Source organism: Salmo salar, chromosome ssa12 (genome assembly GCF_905237065.1).
Source record: "Salmo salar chromosome ssa12, Ssal_v3.1, whole genome shotgun sequence".
NCBI classification, from domain to species: domain Eukaryota; kingdom Metazoa; phylum Chordata; class Actinopteri; order Salmoniformes; family Salmonidae; genus Salmo; species Salmo salar.
Window position 1 is genome coordinate 39,687,893 of NC_059453.1, and position 24,831 is coordinate 39,712,723.

Consider the following 24,831-nt stretch of genomic DNA (forward strand, 5'->3'; position numbering starts at 1 on the left):
TTATGCCATTTTTCTCGTAAAAAAGCGATAATATTCCAACCGGGAAAGCGTGTTTAGGTTCAAAGATGAAAGAAAATAAAACATGGGATCCCCTCGTGCACGAGCCTCAGTCTGATGGTACTCTGACCGGCCTGACCGGCCACTATCCAAACGCGCTAATGTTTTTCAGCCAGAGGCTGGAATTACATCATTCAGCTTTTTCCCGGGTTCTGAGAGCCTATGGGAGCCGTAGGAAGTGTCACGTTACAGCAAAGATCCTTAGTTTTCAATAAACAGAGCCAAGAAGAACAAGAACTTGTCAGACAGGCCACTTCCTGTAAGGAATCTTCTCAGGTTTTTGCCTGCCATATGAGTTCTGTTATACTCACAGACACCATTCAAACAGTTTTAGAAACGTTAGGGTGTTTTCTATCCAAAGCCAATTATATGCATATTCTAGTTACTGGGCAGGAGTAGTAACCAGATTAAATCGGGTACGTTTTTTATCCGGCCGTGCAAATACTGCCCCCTATCCCCAACAGGTTAACAGCTTTCAGAAACAAAATGTTGATCTCTCTTTGCTAAATATGTTAACCTCAACCTGTTTGCAGTCCAAATTGCTCTAAGTAATTGCATGGTTTCAATGTGGAAATATATACATAGCGTTCACACTGATACTGTCAATAAGCAAGATTACATTTATTATTGATAAGGCCTAAAAAGAGTGAATAATTCTAATCAAATTCTAAACAAAATGAAACAACAACTTGCTTTAAATACACTGCGTGCACAATTATTAGGCAAGTGAGTATTCTGATCTTATCATTATTTCTATTCACATTTTCGAACTCCAAACTATATAAACTTGAATGCTTATTGGATTTAATCATTTTCAGGTGATATGTATTTGTGTAATGAGGGAGGGTGTGGCGAAAGTGAATAACACCTTATATCAAGGTGTGCATAATTATTAGGCAGCCTCATTACCTCAGGTAAAATGGGCCAAAAAAGAGATTTAACTGACACTGAAAAGCCAAAAATGTAAAATGCCTTTCAGACGGATGCAACACTCTTTAAATAGCTAAACTATTGAGGCGTGACCACCGGACAATCAAACATTTTGTTGCGAATAGTCAACTGGGGCGCAAAAAACGCATGGGGAAGAAAAGGCGCAAATTAACTGCAAAAGACTTGAGAAGAATTAAATGTCAAACTACCAGGAACCCATTATCCTCCAGTGCCACCGTATTCCAGAACTGCAACCTACCTGGAGTGTTCAAAAGTACAAGGTGTCAAGTGCTCAGAGACATGGCCAAGGTCAAGAAGACTGAAACAAGACCACCACTGAATAAGATTCACAAGTTGAAGCGTCAATATTGGGCAAAGAAATACCTGAAGACAGATTTTTCAAAGGTTTTATGGACAGATGAAATGAAAGTGACTCTTGATGGACCAAATGGATGGGCCCGTGGCTGGATCAGTAATGGACACAGGGCACCACTTTGAGTCAGGTGACAGCAAGGTGAAGGAGGGGTACTGGTATGGGCTGCTATCATTGAGGATGAGGTAGTTGGACCTTTTCGGGTTGAAGATGGACTGAAACTCAACTCCCAAACCTACTGCCAGTTTCTGGAAGATTCTTTTGTCAAACAGTGGTACAGGAAGAAGTCCTCAGCATTCTAGAAGGCCATGATCTTTATGCAGGACAATGCTCCATCACATGCATCCAAGTACTCCACTGCTTGGCTGGCCAGTAAGGGCCTCAAAGATGCCTGAATAACGACCTGGCCCCCTTCCTCACCTGACTTAAATCCTATTGAGAACTTGTGGGCCCTTCTCAAACGTGAGATTTACAGTGAGGGAAGACAATACACCTCTTTGAACAGCATTTGGGAGGCTGTGGTTGCTGCTTCAGCAAAAATTTATCGTGAACAGATCAAGAAACTGACAGACTCCATGGATGGAAGGCTCATGGCAGTTCTTGAAAATAAGGGTGGCTATATTGGTCACTGAATATTTTTGAAAGGCCAAAAATGTTATATAATTGTCATTTTGTGTTACTTATCTGTTACACTTAGTTGTAATTTAGTTGCCTAATAATTCTGCACACTAATAGTTGCCTAATAATTGTGCACACTTATATATTTCCCTGAGAAAGACAAAACTCACTTTTCCTTTGTTATACATTCAGGTTTGAGGTTCAATAACGTTTTGGATTGACTGAGAGCATTGTGTTTGTTCAACAATAAAATTACTCCCGCGGAATACAATTTGCCTAACAATTGTGCACGCAGTGTAGGCTATATGTAAATACACTTACAGACAACATAATTGCTTCCTGTGGGCATACAATATTAAAAGAATGCAGACTACAGAGGGTTTTACGTACATCCAAACGTTTCACCGTAGCTGGACAAGATCCAATATAAAGAGAAAGGGAGAATGTCCACTCACCGTTATACTGATGTTTTACATACAATACCAGTCAAAAGTTTGGACACAGCTACTCATTCAAGTGTTTTTCTTTATTTTTACTATTTTCTACATTGATTGTCTTCACTATTATTCTACAAACTATGAAATAACACATACAGAATGATATAGTAACCAAAAAAGTATTAAACAAATCAAAAAATATTTTATATTTGAGATTCTTCAAAGTAGCCACCCTTTGCCTTGATGACAGCTTTGCACACTATTGGCATTTTCTCAACCAGCTTCACCTGGAATGCTTTTCCAACAGTCTTGAAGGACTTCCCACATATGCTGAGCACTTTTTGGCTGCTTTTCCTTCACTCTGCGGTCCGACTCATGCAAACCATCTCAATTGGGTTGAGGTCGGGTGATTGTGGAGGCCAGGTCATCTGATGCAGCACTCCACCACTCTCCTTATTGGTCAAATAGCCCTTACACAGCCTGGAGGTATATTGGGTCATTGTCCTGTTGAAAAACAAATGATAGTCCCACTAAGTCCAAACCAGATGGATGGTGTATCGCTGCAGAATGCTGTGGTAGCCATGCTCGTTAAGTGTGCCTTAAATTCTAAATAAATCACAAACAGTGTCACCAGCAAAGCACCCCCACACATCACACCTCCTCCTCCATGCTTCACGGTGGGAACCACACATGCAGAGATCATCCGTTCACCAACTCAGCGTCTCACAAAGACACGGCGGTTGGAACCAACATTTTTAAAAAGGACAGATTTCCACCGTTCTAATGTCCATTGCTCGTGTTTCTTGGCCCAAGCAAGTCTCTTCTTATTATTGGTGTCTTTTGGTAGTGGTTTCTTTGCAGCAATTCGACCATGAAGGCCTGATTTACACAGTCTCCTCTGAACAGTTGATGTTGAGATGTGTCTGTTACTTGAACTCTGTGAAGATTATTTGGGCAGCAATCTGAGGTGCAGTTAACTCTAATTAACTTATCCTCTGGGTCTTCCTTTCCTGTGGCAGTCCTCATGAGAGCCAGTTTCATCATAGCGCTTGATGGTTTTTGCGACTGCACTTGAAGAAACTTTAAAATTTCTTGAAATTATTCATATTGACTGACCTTCATGTCTTAAAGTAATCATGGACTGTCATTTCTCTTTGCATTTCTCTTTGAGCTGTTCTTGCCATAATATGGACTTGGTATTTTACCAAATAGGGCTATCTTCTGTATACCACCCCTACATTGATTGGCTGATTGGCTCAAACGCATTAAGAACGAAAGAAATTCCACAAATTAACTTTTAACAAGGCACACCTGTTAACTGAAATGCATTCCAGGTGACTACCTCATGAAGCTGGTTGAGAGAATGCCAAGAGTGTGCAAAGCTGTCATCAAGGCAAAGGGTGGCTATTAGAAGAATCTCAAATGTAAAATATGTTTTGATTTATTTAATACTTTTTTTGGTTACTACATGTGTTATTTCGTAGTGTTGATGTCTCACTATTATTATACAATGTAGAAAATAGTAAAAATAACTTGTCCAAACTTTTGACTAGTACTGTACGAATTGAAAACTTCTTACAGATTGCATTCACACTTCTCCAGAAGTTGCATTACATGCGTGCCACGGACATTCCCACCATAAAACCAAAACAGTGACTCATTCGAATAAGTTTGGGTTGAATAAAATTCAATGAAAAACAAGTAATCTGTTCGTTTTTTCAACTACAATAAATACAGTACATGTAAAATGTAATGATATCATAAAATCGCCATCATAAACAAAACACTATTGACTAGCCTACTTGACTACATTGGGCAGGACAAAAAGAAAACAGACTTAATTGAGAGGGGGGGGGGGGGCGCTATGCTTTGTTTTTAATCAAATAAAATGGGGAAAAAACATTTGTTTTATGTTTCTAAATATGAAGTATACAGGCACCAAATCACATCTTGTTCCATCCGCATATGGGCAGTGCGCGTCACGGCTGGATAGGCTGCGTTTCCGCTGTCACAACTGTCATAACCAACTGCGTTACCGCTAAAACCAGATTTGGTTGGTCTTAAATATCCCTACCAGCGCTGCCTGTAATTAGCACTTTGGATCATTAAGGACGTGCCGCAAATATTTCCACCCCTTCCATCGGAGCACAAGCATGCTGATGTTAGACAGGTAAATTGCTAAACCTGGCATTAGGGCAGGAACATGCCAGTGCGCCAGTTTTTACATGCCGAAATTGCAAACTAACATGTGTGACACTTGTGCCGACTTAACGCCAGGCAGAAATAGAGCCCTATATCTGACATGGTACAGGTGTCTTCTTATTTTTAAGCCCATAACCATGTGTGTGAGGTGTATACTTTTGTTTCAAAGTAGATTTGTTTAAAACTACCAAGACACACTGTAACCCTGATCTAGCTCACTTCAGTAAAAGGTTAAAAAAGGTTTTACAGTGGAAAATGAAAATAGTTTGAGATAATCTCCCCGTTTTAGTCGGTTTTACTCTGTTTAGTGCCTAATGAACATGACCCTGTTGTTGTTTACCCCACAGGTGACAAGTACTGGGTATTCAAAGAGGTGACTGCTGAACCCGGGTACCCCCAGAGTCTGGTGGAACTGGGTAACTGTCTCCCTAAGGACGGCATTGACACAGCACTGCGCTGGGAGCCCGTGGGCAAAACCTACTTCTTCAAAGGGGACCAGTACTGGCGCTACAACGAGGAGAAACGCATGGCCGACCCGGGCTACCCCAAACCCATCACTGTGTGGAAGGGCATCCCCGAGGCGCCGCAGGGAGCCTTCGTCAGCAGGGAGGGCTGTGAGTATAATTATCCACAGACCATGTGGCTACCGCCTTGAAGCATGCAGAGGGACGGGGGTTTGGGTTAATTCCATCTCAATAACGTCAATTCGGGAAGTCATTTGAAATTCCAATTATTTTCATTGGGGAATTGGAATTTCTGTTTACTTTATGAATTAACTACATTTGGTACTGTAATTGCTATTACAGTAACAAAGCACTTGGACTGTTATCATAGTAATGTACATACGCTGTAATTGCACATTGAAACAATAACTGTACTCTTACAATACCAACATTGCACTTTTATTTTAGTCTTATCAGAAGGCCCCATTTACAACTTGCGCTAACATGTGGGTTTTGTGATCAAGGCTTGCCGTGTTTACACATGGTATTAAAATATCTGCCCACATTGTTTTCCTGGTGACCAGATATCCTGGTGCCTCCCTTTATGCATATTATTTAACAGATGTGTTTTCAAAATAATAGGAATGTATTTATTTTAAGACAATTATTGATGCTTGTCAATGATTTTAGAGGCTGGTATAATGATGATTTTAATGGTTTGACAATCGAGATCTGGGTCCCTGACTACCTCTGGAGTAAAGTACCAATGTACAGTCGGCCTACTAAATATGTATACAGAATATTCATCAAGCACGAGGTAAATATTATACGAGATTGAGCTCAAAATGTGTTGACAACACATTCGTAACACAGCAGAAAATAGCCGAAGTTCCTCATGTACACACTAAAACATTAGGGTTCCTCAAGGGCTCTTTGGGAAGGGTGATGGTTCTATGTGGAACCTTACTGAAACAAAGGAATCTTTCCTCTTTTAGTGATAATTCAAATGTAGGGGCGGCAGCTCATTAGAATATTTTGGAGCATGGTTTGTTCACAGCTCTTTTTGTGCAACCGTGAGTGTCATTACAGTTGATTTAATCTGTTGTGTTTTGCAAGTACATGTTATAACTATGGCCAGTGACGGTGTCTTGTGAAAGTCTCATGTATGTCCTTGTGTCAATTGAGAACTGTTGACTCAGTAGTTTTCAATTCTCTCCTCAGGGATCCCAAGCCGTTCCAGAGCTAGCACACCTGATTCAACTTGTTAATAAGCCCAATAATAAAAGCGATGGTATTTTAACAATATAATTTGGCTATTAAACCAAAATAAAAACATGTTTGGTTCTACAAAGAACCTTTCTCCATAAAGGTTTAATAAGGAACCATCAAAAGGGTTCTATATAGCCCCAAAAAGGGTTGTAACCATAGCGGAACCCTTTTTGGTGCTATATAGAACCTTTTTTTAAATGGTGCTTTATAGAAGTTAATGAAAGGGTTCTTTTATAGCACCATACATGTTCCATTTAGAACCTTATGAGCATGGTTCTTTATAGAACTTTCAAAAAAAGGCTCCATATAGCACCAAAAAGGCTTCCCCTATGGTTTCAAGCCAAAGCACCCTTATTTGGAACTTTATAGAGCCATTTGTTTTTAGTGTGTATTTATGAAGTCTCAGCAGCTTGTGTGAGTCAGAATTGCTCACCGTTCTCTGAGATGCTGTCGGCTAATATTAACCCATCAGTGAGAGCCATGTCAGCCATGTCAACATCAGATAAGTGGCCCTTCTGGCCAGAGGGCTGTCACTGAACTGTTGGCCGTCTGTGTCCGAGGACTGTTTGTGCCATAAGTGTAGTGGAATTGGCGGTGTCAGGGTCAGAGGGTTAATCCAGCCAGGGGCCTCAGCCCCGCCACTCATTTGTGCTGCTCTAGTGAAAAACCGCTGCACTGCCTCGGCACCTCCCGGGAGACTTCCTCTGGAATGAACTATCATCACTTGCGAATCGTGCACGCGCCTCATTCAATGGTCCTCTGATCGGCCACTTGGATAAGGCGATAATCTGTTTCAGCCAGAGGCTGCCTCGTCATCGTTCAGGTTTTTCCCGGGTTCTGAGAGCCTATTGGAGCCCTGGGAATTGTCACGTTACAGCTAAGATCCTTACTCTTCAATAAACAGATGCAAGACGCACGACTCCTTGTCAGACAGGCCACTTCCTGCATGAAACCTTGCCAGGTTTTTGCCTGCCATAGGAGTTCTGTTATACTCACAGACACCATTCAAACAGTTTTAGAAACTTTAGGGTGTTTTCTATCCAAACCTGAACAATAATATGCATATTCTAGCTTCTGAGTTGGTGTAGGAGGCAGTTAAAAATGGGCACATATTTTTTCCAAAATTCTCAATACTGCCCCCTAGCCCAAACAGGTTAACCAGACTACACATAGAAATACATAAACATAGACCATAAACCAAAAACCCGGAAATAATAACTCAAACGCCCTTCTACCAAAACACCACCCCGAACCACATAAAACAAATACCCTCTGCCACGTCCTGACCAAACTACAATAACAATTAACCCTTATACTGGCCAGGACGTGACAGTACCCCCCCCCTAAAGGTGCTAACCCCGGAAGCACCTCAACAATAACAAAAACCCCAAACAACAACAAAGAAATCCCCCTAAACTAAAGGGAGGGTGGCTGCCGTCACCAACGGCACTTGTGCTACACCCCCCCCCTCCCCAACCCACCTATGCAGGTGGTGGTTCAGGCTCCGGCCTATTGTCCTCCAGAGTGCCGACCAACCCGATCAGCCTCGGACCGTAGGCAGACTCCCCCTGCTCTGGATCATGGGCAGACCTCCTCCTCTCCACCCTGTATGCAGACTCATCAATTAAACCGTTAATTACTTTAAGTTCTGAAATGTCAGGCTTACTCAGTTTAGGGTTGCTGCTAGACTCCCTTGATTTTTGGTCATCAGCAGACTTTGGGAGATGGGCCACTCTGGCTGATCCTGGCCGACGGGCCGCTCTGGCTGATCCTGGCCGACGGGCCGCTCTGGCTGATCCTGGCCGACGGGCCGCTCTGGCATCTCCGGGCAGTCGGGCCGCTCTGGCATCTCCGGGCATTCGGGCCGCTCTGGCGACTCCTGACTGACGGGCGGCTCTGGCGACTCCTGACTGACGGGCGGCTCTGGCGACTCCTGACTGACGGGCGGCTCTGGCGACTCCTGACTGAGCCGACGCACTGGAACGCCCTTCTACTTCTACCAAAACACCACCCCGAACCACATAAAACAAATACCCTCTGCCACGTCCTGACCAAACTACAATAACAATTAACCCTTATACTGGCCAGGACGTGACAGCTGCTCTGTCACTCACGCCATACAGAGTTAAATTCAGGATGAGTTGTCAGGCAAAATGTTTGAGGTGTTAGATTTGCAAGCTGTATAAGTCAATCTGTTAGATACAAATGAAATTGTCCTTTTGCTCTCTTTTCCCCTCTTTAGTTTATACCTATTTCTACAAAGGGAAGGACTACTGGAAGTTTGACAACCAGAAGCTGACCGTTGAGCCCGGCTACCCCAAGTCTATTGTCAATGACTGGATGGGCTGCCACCAATCAGACATGGAGAAGAACAAGGACCGGCAGCTTCCCCACGATGACGTAGACATCATGGTGACCATCAATGACGTGCACAGCACTGTCAACGCCATCGCTGTGGTGATTCCCTGCATCCTGTCGCTGTGCATCCTGGTCCTGGTCTACACCATCTTCCAGTTCAAAAACAAAGGGGTGCAACAGAACGTCACCTACTACAAACATCCTGTCCAGGAGTGGGTATGACAGGCTTAGGCAGCGCGCCGCCACTTACGATACGAAACTGCGCTGAGAGGGCTACAAAAACTCTGAGCACCATGTGACCAGTGCCTGTCTTGCACAAACCCTTTGCGAGAAGGGAAGGAGGGGGATTAAGTTACTCCCTTTCATCCCCTGGCAAGGACCCATAGATGAACATCGCCAAAATTGTTGAATATTAGCATGAGGCGATGCATAGGACGCTGGGAGGCTTTGAGGGTAAGGACAGAGTACAGCAAATCCGATTGCTCTGCCTTTTGCGTCTCATCTATCTGTTGTCCATTCTTATCTGGCTGTTTCAGTGGGGGTTGTCATACATACTTTACCTCGATGGGACTCCAATACACTTTTTCTCAGGGGGAGAGAGAGGGGGAGCCTACCCTCACATAGCCAGGTACCAGTAATCTGTCCAGTGTCAACTTGTACATGAACTTCAAGTATTATCAAGTCAAACAAGATATTTAAAGAAAAAATGTAAACTTGAACAAAAAATAGAAAGGCCATAGAAAAGAATACCAAGGATTTCTGTGGATCATTTAATCTTTTCAGTTAGAGAGCTTTGAGTTATCAAGAGGAGAAACGTTGTACATCGCAAATGATACATGTCTTCATACCCAGACCTCTGCCTCTAGTGATTGACTCACCTAAGCTAGAGGACTGAGACTATAAGTATGTCTGCTGAAGGACCACCGCTATACCAACATCCCCCAGCACAGACTCCCTGCTTCTCTGTCTGGACCAAGGGGCATAGGGGAGAGCGAGTTTGCATTTAAAGACATTGGTCACAGTTATGTTTCTTAGAATTGTACTTAGTTTTTTTTTTTTATTTACATGCCAAGGCGTAGAGGAGTACCTATGGCCGTTTCAATAGGCTAAGCACGTCAGACCAACATTGACTAGGCACAATGAACTGCTGTTGAGGCAGCCTGAATTCCACTCCATACCCCTCTTCATTCCTCCTTATTTCTCTCACTTTTTTCTCTCACTTTTTTCTCAGCATTTTTTCTTCTTTTGTCTCCTCTATACTCCAAAAGTTTGGATTTGAAATCAAACAATGACTGAGGTTAAAGTGCAGACTGACCACTTGAATTTGAGGGTATTTACATCCATATCGGGTGAATGGTTAAGAACTTAGAGCACTTTTTGTACGTATTCCCCACATTTTAGGGCACCAAAAGTATTGGGACAAATTCATGTGTATTAAAGTAGTAAAAAGTTAAGTATTTGGTCCCATAACACGCAATGGCTACATCAAGCTTGTGACTCTACACATTTGTTGGATGCATTTGCTGTTTCTTTTGGTTGTGTTTCAGATTATTTTGTGCCCAATAGAAATAAATGGTAAATACTGTATTGTGTCATTTTGGAGTCCGTTTTATTGTAAATAAGAATAGAATATGTTTCTAGAAAGTTACAATGCACAAATATCATTCCCTCCCTAAAACAAATGCTAACCTCCCCTGTTATTGTTAGCATGTCTTGGGGGGTATGATATTTGTGCATCTGTAACTTTCTCACTTTTCATTATTCACGATTCATACCCTCAAATTAAAGATGACAGTCTGCACTTTAACCTCATAGTCATTGTTTGATTTCAAATCCAAACTTTTGGAGTACAGAGAGACATTTTTTTTTAAATGCTTCACTGTCCCAATCATTACGGAGGGCACTGTATCTAACACCCTACATTTCATTGAAATGCTGTCCTCATGATCTAATTTAGAGTTTTGTTTTTAACCTCGCTTTCAATAGGAAAGATGTTCAATGGGAAAGTGATGTTTAAAAGAAAGATCCAGGTAGAGTCTTTCTGCACTGGGGTGCATTGGTACACTGGGGTAATTACCATACTTTGTCCATCTCTGTAGGGCAGGTCAGGATTTCCTGAGTTCAGCTGTTTCTTACCCTGATAAAAACAAATACACAGATGACCCATGATAAAAGCAAAGTTATTTAATATGTTCCATTCATTTCCCTGTATTTCTATTCACTACTTTTGCTACAGTAGAGAATTATCATGTATTCATCTCACCCAGATAATAATGTCAATGCAGTTGCCAAGACTGAAACCAGATACAGCTGTAGGATCTTAATCTGATCTTTTGTTGCAGAGAATTTTCCTGTACAGTAGGAAATGCAAACTTACAGTTTGAGGTTTTAAAAAGGCCTCTAAAGTTTGTAATTTCCAGAAACATCTACAAAAATGTCCATTAATTATAATCCACATAATTCACATTTCCCATTGTTGCAGGATTATTTTCCTGCTGTAGCAAACTGGTTCAAATTAAGATCCAACATCTGTATAGTCCTTGATACTGTATTTTCTGACTTAACTCTGACCCCAATGGGGTTTGGTACCATCCAGAACTCACACAAACATGTAGTCTTTAGATTTTTTTATTGACTTTTAAAACTTGTTTTATTTGTACTTTTATTTGCTGTTGAAATAATGTATTATTATTAGCGAATATCCCGCTCTGGTTGTATGTGTCCTATCGAGCTAGCCTATTCTAAAAATTAATATACGTTTTTTGCAATCACAAATATGAGGAATCTGTTGAAAGGAGACTTGATTTTGCCATTTTGTCATTGCATTGACAATCTGTCAAATGGTTCGTTGTTAAAAAGTTTTGCTTCTTTAAATGATGAAACATGACGTGACTAGTCTCATTTATACTGAACAAAAAGATAAACACAACATGGAACAGTTTCAAAGATTTTACTGAGTTACAGTTCATATAAGGAAATCAGTCAATTGAAATAAATAAATTAGGCCCTAATCTATGGATGTCACATGACTGGGAATACACTAGGTAGGGGTGTGGATCAGAAAACCAGTAAGCATTTGGTGTGACCACCATTTGCCTCAAGCATCGCGACACATCTCCTTCGCATAGAGTTGATCAGGCTGTTGATTGTGGCCTGTGGAATGTTGTCCCACTCCTCTTCAATAGCTGTGCAAAGTTATTGGCAGGCCATGGAAGAACTGGGACATTTTCAGCTTCCAGTAATTGTGTACAGATCCTTGCGACATGGGGCCGTGCATTATCATGCTGAAACATGAGGTGATGGCGGCGGATGAATGACACCACAATGGGCCTCAGGATCTCATCATGGTACAGTGGGGGAAAAAAGTATTTGATCCCCTGCTGATTTTGTACGTTTGCCCACTTACAAAGAAATGATCAGTCAATACATTTTAATAGTAGGTTTATTTGAACAGTGAGAGACAGAATAACAACAAAAAAATCCAGAAAAACACATGTCAAAAATGTTATAAAATGATTTGCATTTTAATGAGGGAAATAAGTATTAGACCCCTCTGCAAAACATGACTTAATACTTGGTGGCAAAACCCTTGTTGGCAATCACAGAGGTCAGACGTTTCTTGTAGTTGGCCACAAGGTTTGCACACATCTCAGGAGGGATTTCGTCCCACTCCTCTTTGCAGATCTTCTCCAAGTCATTAAGGTTTCGAGGCTGACGTTTGGCAACTCGAACCTTCAGCTCCCTCCACAGATTTTCTATGGGATTAAGGTCTGGCGACTGGCTAGGCCACTCCAGGACCTTAATGTGCTTCTTCTTGAGCCACTCCATTGTTGCCTTGGCCGTGTGTTTTGGGTCATTGTCATGCTGGAATACCCATCCACGACCCATTTTCAATGCCCTGGCTGAGGGAAGGAGGTTCTCACCCAAGATTTGACGGTACATGGCCCCGTCCATCATCCCTTTGATGCGGTGAAGTTGTCCTGTCCCCTTAGCAGAAAAACACCCCCAAAGCATAATGTTTCCACCTCCATGTTTGACAGTGGAGATGGTGTTCTTGGGGGTCATAGGCAGCATTCCTCCTCCTCCAAACACGGCGAGTTGAGTTGATGTCAAAGAGCTCCATTTTGGTCTCATCCGACCACAACACTTTCACCAGTTGTCCTCTGAGTCATTCAGATGTTCATTGGCAAACTTCAGACGGGCATGTATATGTATTCTTGAGCAGGGGGACCTAGCGGGCGCTGCAGGACTTCAGTCTTTCACGGCATTGTGTGTTACCAATTGTTTTCTTGGTGACTATGGTCCCAGCTGCATTGAGATCATTGACAAGATCCTCCTGTGTAGTTCTGGGCTGATTCCTCACCGTTCTCATGATCATTGCAACTCCACGAGGTGAGATCTTGCATGGAGCCCCAGTCCGAGGGACATTGACAGTTCTTTTGTGTTTCTTCCATTTGCAAATAATCGCACCAAATGTTGTCACCTCACCAAGCTGCTTGGCGATGGTCTTGTAGCCCATTCCAGCCTTGTGTAGGTCTACAATCTTGTCCCTGACATGCTTGGAGAGCTCTTTGGTCTTGGCCATGGTGGAGAGTTTGGAATCTGATTGATTGATTGCTTCTGTGGACAGGTGTCTTTTATACAGGTAACAAGCTGTGGTTAGGAGCACTCCCTTTAAGAGTGTGCTCCTAATCTCAGCTCGTTACCTGTATAAAAGACACCTGGGAGCCAGAAATCTTTCTGATTGAGAGGGGGTCAAATACTTATTTCCCTCATTAAAATGCAAATCAATTTATAACATTTCTGACATGCGTTTTTCTGGATATTTTTGTTGTTATTCTGTCTCTCACTGTTCAAATAAACCTACCATTAAAATTATAGACTGATCCTTTCTTTGTCAGTGGGCAAATGTACAAAATCAGCAGGGGGATCAAATACTTTTTTGTCCCACTGTATCTCTGTGCGTTAAAATTGCCATAGATTTTTTTTTTTTTACTGTGTTTGTTGTCCGTAACTTATGCCTGCCCATACTGTGACAATCCTCTTCAAGGTTAGGAGTGTTTGTACACAAATTAAGCGTGAGACCGACACAAAATCAATGATTGTTTCTCCGGCCTGGACCGACCAGGCTGCAGGCATGATCGAGGATAGCAGGGTTCGGTACACAAATTGGCTTCTCAGTAGATCAGGGTCCAAACAGCCAACAGGTAAGTCCAAACAGTCCAGGTCACACACTAAATCCAGCAGATGTATTATCACTTTCTCTTTTCAATGGTTCACAGCTCCTTCCCCTCTTCCTGGTGTGGCTTGACCCCGTATATGTTGGTTGGCCCAACCTTGCGAGCCTTCCCCTTGCTTCTGCGGTCGTCCATTTTGTGCTTTGTAGTTCACCATTTGGCCAGCCCTTAGTGAGAGGGCAGAGCCCGTTTATTAGTTCTACCCTCAAATATCTGCCATTTATCACTCGGCCCCCTTCTTTGCCACAATACCATAGCCCCACCATTCTGTTCACTACATTGATATCAGCAAACCGCTCGCCCACACAACGCCGTACACGTGGTCTGCTGTTGTGAGGCTGGTTGGACACACTGCCAAATTCTCTAAAACATTTCTCTATAGGCTTATAATAGAGAAGCACATTCAATTCTCTGACAACAGCTCTGGTGGACATTCCTGCAGTCAGCATGCCAATTGCACACTCCCTCAAAACTTGAGACATATGTGGCATTGTGTTGTGTGACAATTGCATTTTAGAGTGGCCATTTGTCACCAGCACAAGGTGCACCTGTGTAATCATCATGCATTAATCAGCTTCTTGATATGCCACACCTGTCAGGTGGATGGATTATCTTGGCAAAGAAGAAATGCTCACTAATATGGATGTAAACAAATTTGAGAAATAAGCCATTTGTGAGTATGGAAAATGTCTGTGCTCTTTTATTTCAGCTCATGAAACAAGGGACCAACACTTTACATGTTGCATTTTTGTTCAGTGTAATTGATAACGTATGGCAATGACAAAATGACCAAATCTAGACTTTCCTTTTAACATACAGTATTCCTTATATTTGCAAATGCAAAAAAACATATGGGCTGTAGAATGGGATACCTTGACAGGCTACAAGATTAAGATACCTTATTAAGAGATTAAGATCACTTTATTGGTCAATTGCACACAATGTCCAACCAGAATTTGACTTACCCCAACCCATCCGAAAGACACACAAAGGTTTTGGAGAGGTGCAGTGGGGCTGCCACACTGGGGGCCCAGGGAGCTGTTGTTGTGAGGGATTAAGTGCCTTGCATAAGGACATGACGTAAACCAATGGCATCTAGGATTTGATACCAGCAACCCTCCGGTTCCCTGCACACTTCACAACAGTTTTTTTCCCATCGGACCCAAGATTCCAAATGGCAACCCTGCGGTTGCTGGCTCGCCTCTCTAACTGCTAGGCTACCTGCAACCAGAGTGGGACTTCCACTTCTAATGGGTCTTAATAGTGTGATAAATCACTGGCAAAGTCTTGTTACAATCTTAAGTACAGTATATTTAAACTGTTAATGTTCTTTTTCTAATAATTTGACATGCTTTTTTTAAATCATGCCTATGAAGTACTTTTCTTAGTGTATCTGCGATGTTGCTACGTCATGGTAACTCCTGCGAGATTCTTCTCAGTTTTGTGTCCCTCTCACCGTCTCTCTCACACACACACACACACACACACACACACACACACACTCAAACGCCATGTAAACATTTGGATATTACACAATTATTGTTGATAATTGAATAGTTAAATGGCCTGATGTTTCGTATATAAAGCTATGTTTAGTGGACTTATTATGGTGAGAATTTGAAATTCTGACAGTTTTCTGGAAGATAACTTTCTCTGTTGTTTTTACATGTTTGCCTTAAGGATTCCTTTAGTTGCGAAAACCCATATCAGAATTCTGATAACATGTACTATGAAATTACATTTGAAAATAACTGCATAGATTTTACAAATATTTTCTCATTATCCACATTTCTTAATCTCAGATGTGCACACTGATGTTACTTCTATAACACTGCTCCCTCCTTGTCATAATGTAGTACTACTAACAAAGCAATTACATCTATGGTTTTATCCGTAACTAAGTCGGGGAGAGCTTATATACTGCAGATATGGCTGCATTGACAAAGTGCCAAATCACTTTCTCTCCCATCATCCATTTCAAAGCATATCCCATTCCAAATCATTCATCAGCAAAGCTGAACAAAACAATCAATTATGTGGCTTTTGTGTAACATCCCCAAGGTCTCTGAGAATGGGTCTATACTATCTATTCAGCTCTGCCACCATTGACCTCTCTGTATCCTTTATGCTCCTAGTCAAGAGCTCTCTAGTTCTGTGTTGCACTGAATGTGTGAGCAATATGTACTAAGACGCACAACAGCCCTCCCAGTCTGGTCTTTGGCTCCGTCTTGGAGGACTTAAAATCTCCAGTAGGCAAAGATACTTTTGTTTTGTGAGATCTGCAACTTGAAAATATGTCATTTACTGTAGGCTACCCTACTTTATTTCTACATCCCTAATCTGCTCAAGTCTTCCAAAATAATCTCCACCATGAGATCTTTACTGAAATAGTGTATATGTCTGACCGTGTCAGTGTCTGCCTTAATAGCCTCTGCTGGTACTTCTGGAAGTTGTGCCTTGTCAAACTTTGCAGTGGCTTGCTCAATGTGCTTTTTTAGTTGACGAACATATACCTCTAAAAGGTTTCTTTCAAGGATAACATCAGACTTAACATTTGTATGTTTGTTGTGTAACTTGTTTTCAAATGTGTATTTTCCTCCAATCTTTCTCACACTACGAAAATGCACTCAGTTCAAGGATTTTCCTCGCTCTATTATCTTTTCTTATTCTGTCATTTTCTGTTTTCATTTTGAGCAGTTTTAGCGAGGGGCAGAGACATGGCACTGAATCAGAGCAGACTTGTTTTTGCCCATATTTTAATAACTCCATTTCACGATCTCTAGACAAATCATTGGGCAGACTTTTGTGAATTTCTTTGAGTGGCTTTATGCATCTATTTTCAGGCTACAGAGAGCCACAAAAGGAATAGTGATGTTCAATTTCTCCCTCACCATCAGAACATAACTTCTTACTTAAGCCCTGTGTGTCTTTATAGGCAAACATTGTATTGAGTGAAGTATCCAACAAAACAAGGTTTATTAGCTGGTGTTATGGGCAGGATCTGAAACCAACATCTTAACTGATAGCTACTGGATCAATTGACGATTGAGTATTTGATGCAGATTACAAAAAATCTGATTGAAAAAATAACCCATTAAAACAACCACTCAATGTATGTGGAACATGCTCATATGAGTAGGAAGCCTATGAGTACAATCATGCTTATAAGACCATGTTCTTGGTATTACTCAACTCACATCTCAGCTAAAGATGATGGCAGATGAATGGGAAAGATACAGGGTATTAGCCACACATTGTTCATTAGATGAACATTTTCCAGGCAAAGCCATTTTCAATCTGCATGGTTATCATGTTGTTAAATCCTATTGTGGAAGGGGGAGCTAAATAAATCTCATTCAGCATATGCTTCATGCTACAAAAAGGACGTATCATATTGGAGGTTACATGCAATTGTTCCAAAGTCAATTTAATTTGTTCATTGATTTCATCACAATGATTGAGTGTACCTACAGAGTAGTCAAGGCAAAACTGTGTAATTTACTGAAACGTAAAATCCGATCTGACATGTCCAAAAGAGTACTAATAAACCACAACATATGTATCGAGCATGGTTGTGTTTGAGAAGATGTAGGGCTACTTGAGATTCATTATAATGACCTTCACTTTCAATTGTTTATTGAACACATGAAGACAACTTTTATTCTAAGGTGCCCCATGCCTTTCCACTTCTCTCTTATTCATTGTAACGGTTTCTACTCTTCTAGGGGGGCGACGAGTCCTCTTCAGTTTGCCTCTGTTAAGGATATGCTGGTGGCTTTAGACAACAGTGAGTTGCCTTTCACTTGCCTGTTGTTGCCTTTTGTTTCTAATGTTCTTTTTCATAAAATAATGAGGTTAAATCAAAAGGTCCAGATGTTTAAAATTATGTCATTGAAATTCTTTGGATACTACTGATCAAGGGAGATTTTATCAGATACAGCTTTATTAAGAGAAAATTAATTCAGTGGTTTTTCTTAAAATGTTCTGTACATACGCTTTGATTAGTTTGTCGATTAATTAATTTGTTAAAACAACTTGGTAAATTGCGATATTTTGTGGTGGAATCTTATGTAATTTACAATCAAATACACACAAGTATGTGGACACCCCTTCAAATTAGTGGATTCGGCTATTTCAGCCATACCCGTTGGTGACGGGTATAAAAATCGAGCACACCGCCATGCCATATCCATAGACAAACACTGGCAGTAGAATGGCCTTACTGAAGAGCTCAGTGACTTTCAACGTGGCACCGTCATAGGAAGACACACAAGCTCAGAAAGGGGCCGCCGAGTGCTGAAAAATCGTTTGTCCTCAGTTGAAACACTCACTACCGAGTTCCATACAGAAATGGTTTGTCGAGATTGGTGTGGAAGAACTTGACTGGCCTGCACAGAGCCTATCCTCAACCCCATAAAACACCTTTGGGATGAACGCTGACTGTGAGCCAGGCCTAATCCCAACATCAGTACCCGACCTCACTAATGCTCGTGGCTGAATGGAAGCAAGTCCCCGCAGCTATGTTCCAACATCTAGTGGAAAGCCTTCACAGAAGAGTGGAGGCTGTTATAGCAGCAAAAGGGGGACCAACTCCATTTTAACGCCCATGATTTTGGAATGAGATGTTTGATGAGCAGGTGTCCACATACTTTTGGTCATGTAGTGTATCAGTTCATGTAAATATACTAACAGCTCTAAGCTTTTTAAGATTTTGTATGTCTTTCTCAAAGCTTAGAATTTGCACAAAATCGATTACCATTTTCAATAAGATGCTTAAATGAAATAGGTTTAGTTAGTTAATGTCTAAAGATATTGAAGCTTTATTTAAAAAAAATCATTTTAATTTAACAGATTAGATCAAATCTTTTATTTAACAATATCACCATGCTCTATTAACACAGACATGTCAATAAAAGAAAGTGAAAACAAGCCTTCTTGTGTGCAATTGTCTTCCGTCATTACCAGTTGGTGAAAGAGATCATGACGCGCATGTCATCCACTCCCCTGCTGCCATCTGACACTGGGGAAGCTCAGGTCGGGGGACTGTACCTATTGTTCTGGAGGAGGGCTTGGTGGGTGACTCCTTAGGTTGGCTCGAAGTGATCTCACGGTCTTCATGCTATGTGGTCTTCTAATAGCTCTGCCCTCCCCAAATGACTTGATGTCAGACCACTACAGTGTCAGATCCTGTGCATACCTGGTAAAATAATATTTAAAATCCAATCACTAATTATCCACATGTACTCCAATAGCGGTCAGTGCGTCCACACCTGGGTATCAAAATGTGTCCTGTGACAAATTTTGGGGGATGTTTCCTTAAAATGCATCCACATTGTGGATTTTTATATTTGCATTCAACAAGTTTATTTGGACTGCACAACAGACACAATTTGTTTTCAATTATGACTAGTGCAGTCTTATCTGGTCATAATCAAAGCCACATTTCATGACCAATGTCACTGGCTGGAACCACAATGTAATCATGGGACACATTATTGCCAAGTTTAAAGAAGGGCTAAAATCCCTCTATGCCTGGTGCTAACTTGCTTCCTTTGTCCTGATCTTGTTCACATTCTAATTGTGCCCACATTTTCAGACAATTAAAAGATGCATCCTGCCCTCCTTCGGAGGTAGTTAGGCATGCATTGAGTCTGGATATCTTCCGAGCGTAGACCGATCTGGACAGTAAAACATTTAAATCATGATATTCCCTCTGAAGCCGATACCACAACGGCCCTCAAGGACCTACACTGGACTTTGTGCAAACTGGATGCCACATATCCTGAGGCCGCATTTATTGTCGCTGGGGACTTTATCAAAGCAAATGAGGAAAACACTACCGAAGTTCTAACACATTGCCTGTAGTACTCGCGCTTCAAAAACTCAACCATTATAACTCTCCCTTCTGGGATGGCTACAAGGCCCTCCCCCGGCAAATCAGATAACGACACCATTCTGCTCCTCCCTTCCTATAGGCAGAAACTCAAACGGGAAGCACCTGTGCTAAGGTCTATGCAACGCTGGTCTGACCAAATCGGAATACATGCTTCAAGATTGTTTTGATCACGTGGACTGGGATATGTTCTGGGTTGTCTCTGAGAATAACATTAATGTATACACTGTCACGCTGACTGAGTTCATCAGGAAGTGTATAGGGGATGTTGTTCCCACTGTGACTATTAAAACCTACCCAAACCAAAAACCGTGGATAGATGGCAGCATTCACACAAAATTGAAAGTGCGAACCACGGCATTTAACCACAGCAAGGTGACTGAGAAAATGGTTGAATACAATCAGTGCAGTTATGCCTTCCGTAAGGCAATCAAACAGGCAAATTGTGACAAAGTGGAGTCGCAATTCAACGGCCCAGACACAAGACGCATGTGGCAGGGACTCCAGACAATCACGGATTACAAAGGGAAAACCAGCCAATGTCTTGCTCCCGGACAAGCGAAACACATTCTTTGCCCGCTTTGATGATAACAGTGCCACCGACGCGGCCCGCTCCCGAGGACTGTGGGCTCTCGTTCTCCGTAGCTGATGTGAGTAAGACATTTACGAGTCGCAAGGCTGATGGCATTACTAGCCACATCCTCAGAGCAAGCACAGACCAGCTGGCTGGAGTGTTTACAGACATTTTCAATCTCTCCATATCCCAGTCTGCTGTCCCCACTTGCTACAAGATGTCCACCATTGTTCCTGTATTTAAGAAAGCAAAGGTAACTGAACTAAATGACTATCGCACAGTAGCACTCACTTCTGTCATCATGAAGTGCTTTGAGAGGCTAGTTAAGGATCATAATCACCTCCACCTTAATGGACACCCTAAACCTACTTCAATTTGCATACCGCCCCAATAGATCTACAGAGCATACCATCGCAATGCACACTGCCCTATCCCATGTGGACAAGAGGAATACCTATGTAAGAATGCTGTTCATTGACTACAGCTCAGCATTCAACACCATAGTATCCTCCAACCTCATTAAGCTCAGGCCCTGGGTCTGAACACTGCCCTGTGCAACTGTGTCCTGGACTTCACATTGCCAGCCTCCAGGACACCTACAGCACCCAATGTCACAGGAAGGCCAAAAAGATTGTCAAGTACAATAATCACCCGAGCCACAGCCTGTTCACCCCGCTATTGTCCAGAAGGAGAGGTATTTACATGTGCATCAAAGCTGGGACTAAGAGGCCAGACGACTGTTAAATAGCCATCACTAGCTGGCCTCCACCCAGTGCCCTACCCTGAACTTAGTCACTGTCACTAGCCGGTTACCACCCGTTTACTCAACCCTGCACCTTAGAAGCTGCTGCCCTATGTACATAGACATGGAACACTAGTCATTTTAATGTTTACATACTGTTTTATTAATTTCATATGTATATACTTTATTCTAGTCAATGCCACTCCGACATTGTCATCCTAATATTTATATAGTTCATTATTTGACTTGTGTGTATTGTTAGATACTACCGCACTGTTGGAGCTAAGAACAAGCATTTCACTACACCCGTCATAACATCTGCTAAATATATGTGTTTGCGACCAATAAAATTTGATCAAGATTAATTATCAGATCAAACAGCGGATCTCTGTTTCTTGGGATCGATCATCTCTGTTTTGTCCGAGTGTAAAACATGTGCCGTCATTCACTACCTTATGTCTAACACAGGCTTCCAGGGTAGGCAATTTTAGGGCTTCACCATGTTTCATCGAAATGTACATCTGTGTCATTTGAATAGCAGTGAAAGTTGACATTGTGTTTCCGAATGACAGAGGTAGAATATATAGTGAAAACAATAGTGGTCCTAAAAAATAACCTTGAGGAACAGTGTGGTGGCTAATTTCTGCATTACCATACTCTGGACCTAGTTTTGTCCCATGGAATAAATGTTGTGGATCTAAATGTTTTTCCTCATAATCCTGGACTATCGGACCACCATTTTATTACGTTTGCAATTGCAACAAATAATCTGCTCAGACCCCAACCAAGGAGCATTAAAAGTCGTGCTATAAATTCTCAGACAACCCAAAGATTCCTTGATGCCCTTCCAGACTGCCTCTGCCTACCCAAGGACGTCAGAGGACAAAAATCAGTTAACCACCTAACCGAGGAACTCAATTTAACCTTGCGCAATACCCTAGATGCAGTTGCACCCCTAAAAACTAAAAACATCTGTCATAAGAAACTAGCTCCCTGGTATACAGAAAATACACGAGCTCTGAAGCAAGCTTCCAGAAAATTGGAACGGAAATGGCGCCACACCAAACTGGAAGTCTTCCGACTAGCTTGGAAAGACAGTACCGTGCAGTATCGAAGAGCCCTTACTGCTGCTCGATCATCCTATTTTTCCAACTTAATTGAGGAAAATAAGAACAATCCGAAATTTCTTTTTGATACTGTCGCAAAGCTAACTAAAAAGCAGCCTTCGCAAATGGAGGATGGCTTTCACTTCAGCAGTAATACATTTATGAACTTCTTTGAGGAAAAGATCATGATCATTAGAAAGCAAATTACAGACTCCTCTTTAAATCTGGGTATTCCTCCAAAGCTCCATTGTCCTGAGTCTGCACAACTCTGCCAGGACCTAGGATCAAGGGAGATACTAAAGTGTTTTAGTACTATATCTCTTGACGCAATGATGAAAATAATCATGGCCTCCAAACCCTCAAGCTGCATACTGGACCCTATTCCAACTAAACTACTGAAAGAGCTGCTTCCTGTGCTTGGCCCTCCTATGTTGAACATAATAAACGGCTCTCTATCCACCGGATGTGTACCAAGCTCACTAAAAGTGGCAGTAATAAAGCCTCTCTTGAAAAAGCCGAATCTTGATCCAGAAATTATAAAAAACTAATCGGCCTATATCGAATCTTCCATTCCTCTCAAAAATTTTAGAAAAAGCTGTTGCACAGCAACTCACTGCCTTCCTGAAGACAAACAATGTATACGAAACGCTTCAGTCTGGTTTTAGACCCCATCATAGCACTGAGACTGCACTTGTGAAGGTGGTAAATGACCTTTTAATGACGTCAGACCGAGGCTCTGCATCTGTCCTCGTGCTCCTAGATCTTAGTGCCGCTTTTGATACCATCGATCACCACAATCTTTTGGAGAGATTGGAAACCCAAATTGGTCTACATGGACAAGTTCTGGCCTGGTTTAGATCTTATCTGTCGGAAAGATATCAGTTTGTCTCTGTGAATGGTTTGTCCTCTGACAAATCAATTGTAAATTTCGGTGTTCCTCAAGGTTCCGTTTTAGGACCACTATTGTTTTCACTATATATTTTACCTCTTGGGGATGTCATTCGAAAACATAATGTTAAATTTCACTGCTATGCGGACGACACACAGCTGTACATTTCAATAAAACATGGTGAAGCCCCAAAATTGCCCTCGCTAGAAGCCTGTGTTTCAGACATAAAGAAGTGGATGGCTGCAAACTTTCTACTTTTAAACTCTAGGTCCCAAGAAACAAAGAGATCTTCTGTTGAATCTGACAATTAATCTGGATGGTTGTACAGTCGTCTCAAATAAAACTGGAAGGACCTCGGCGTTACTCTGGACCCTGATCTCTCTTTTGAAGAACATATCAAGACTGTTTCAAGGACAGCTTTTTTCCATCTACGTAACATTGCAAAAATCAGAAATTTTCTGTCCAAAAATGACGCAGAAAAATTAATCCATGCTTTTGTTACTTCTAGGCTGGACTACTGCAATGCTCTACTTTCCGGCTACCCGGATAAAGCACTAAATAAACTTCAGTTAGTGCTAAATACGGCTGCTAGAATCCTGACTAGAACCAAAAAATTTGATCATATTACTCCAGTGCTAGCCTCCCTACACTGGCTTCCTGTTAAGGCAAGGGCTGATTTCAAGGTTTTACTGCTAACCTACAAAGCATTACATGGGCTTGCTCCTACCCATCTTTCCGATTTGGTCCTGCCGTACATACCTACACGTACGCTACGGTCACAAGACGCAGGCCTCCTAATTGTCCCTAGAATTTCTAAGCAAACGGCTGGAGGTAGGGCTTTCTCCTATAGAGCTCCATTCTTATGGAATGGTCTGCCTACCAATGTGAGAGACGCAGACTCAGTCTCAACCTTTAAGTCTTTACTGAAGACTTATCTCTTCAGTAGGTCCTATGATTAAGTATAGTCTGGCCCAGGAGTGTGAAGGTGAACGGAAAGGCTGGAGCAACGAACCGCCCTTGCTGTCTCTGCCTTGCCGGTTCCCCTCTTTCCACTGGGATTCTCTGCCTCTAACCCTTTTACAGGGGCTGAGTCACTGGCCTACTGGTGTTCTTCCATGCCGTCCATGGGAGGGGTGCGTCACTTGAGTGGGTTGAGTCACTGACGTGGTCTTCCTGTCTGGGTTGGCGCCCCCCCTTGGGTTGTGCCATGGCGGAGATCGTTGTGGGCTATACTCGGCCTTGTCTTAGGACGGTAAGTTGGTGGCTGGAGACATCCCTCTAGTGGTGTGGGGGCTGTGCTTTGGCAAAGTGGGTGGGGTTATATCCTGCCTGTTTGGCCCTGTCCGGGGGTATCATCGGATGGGGCCACAGTGTCTTCTGATCCCTCCTGTCTCAGCCTCCAGTATTTATGCTGCAGTAGTTTATGTGTCGGGGGGCTAGGCTCAGTCTGTTACATCTGGAGTATTTCTCTTGTCTTATCCGGTGTCCTGTGTGTATTTAAATATGCTCTCTCTAATTCTCTCTTTCTCTCTTTCTGTCTTTCTCTCGGAGGACCTGAGCCCTAGAACCATGCCTCAGGACTACCTGGTATGATGACTCCTTGCTGTCCCCAGTCCACCTGGCCGTGCTGCTGCTCCAGTTTCAACTGTTCTGCCTGCGGCTATGGAACCCTGACCTGTTCACCGGACGTGCTTGTTGCACCC

The 24,831-nt window shown here is 42.2% G+C and overlaps 1 protein-coding gene across 2 annotated transcripts in view; it reads left to right on the forward strand.

The window, feature by feature from the left end:
- Positions 1–11,574, forward strand: part of mmp24 (matrix metallopeptidase 24) — a 105,925-nt gene extending 94,351 nt beyond the window's left edge. For both annotated transcript variants that reach the window (XM_014131593.2, XM_014131592.2), the window contains exons 8-9: positions 4,965–5,231; positions 8,572–11,574. In XM_014131593.2, coding sequence (XP_013987068.1) covers positions 4,965–5,231; positions 8,572–8,909 — 605 coding nt within the window. In that variant the 3' untranslated portion in view covers positions 8,910–11,574. The remainder of the gene's footprint in view (positions 1–4,964; positions 5,232–8,571) is intronic.
- The last annotated feature ends 13,257 nt before the right edge of the window (positions 11,575–24,831 follow it).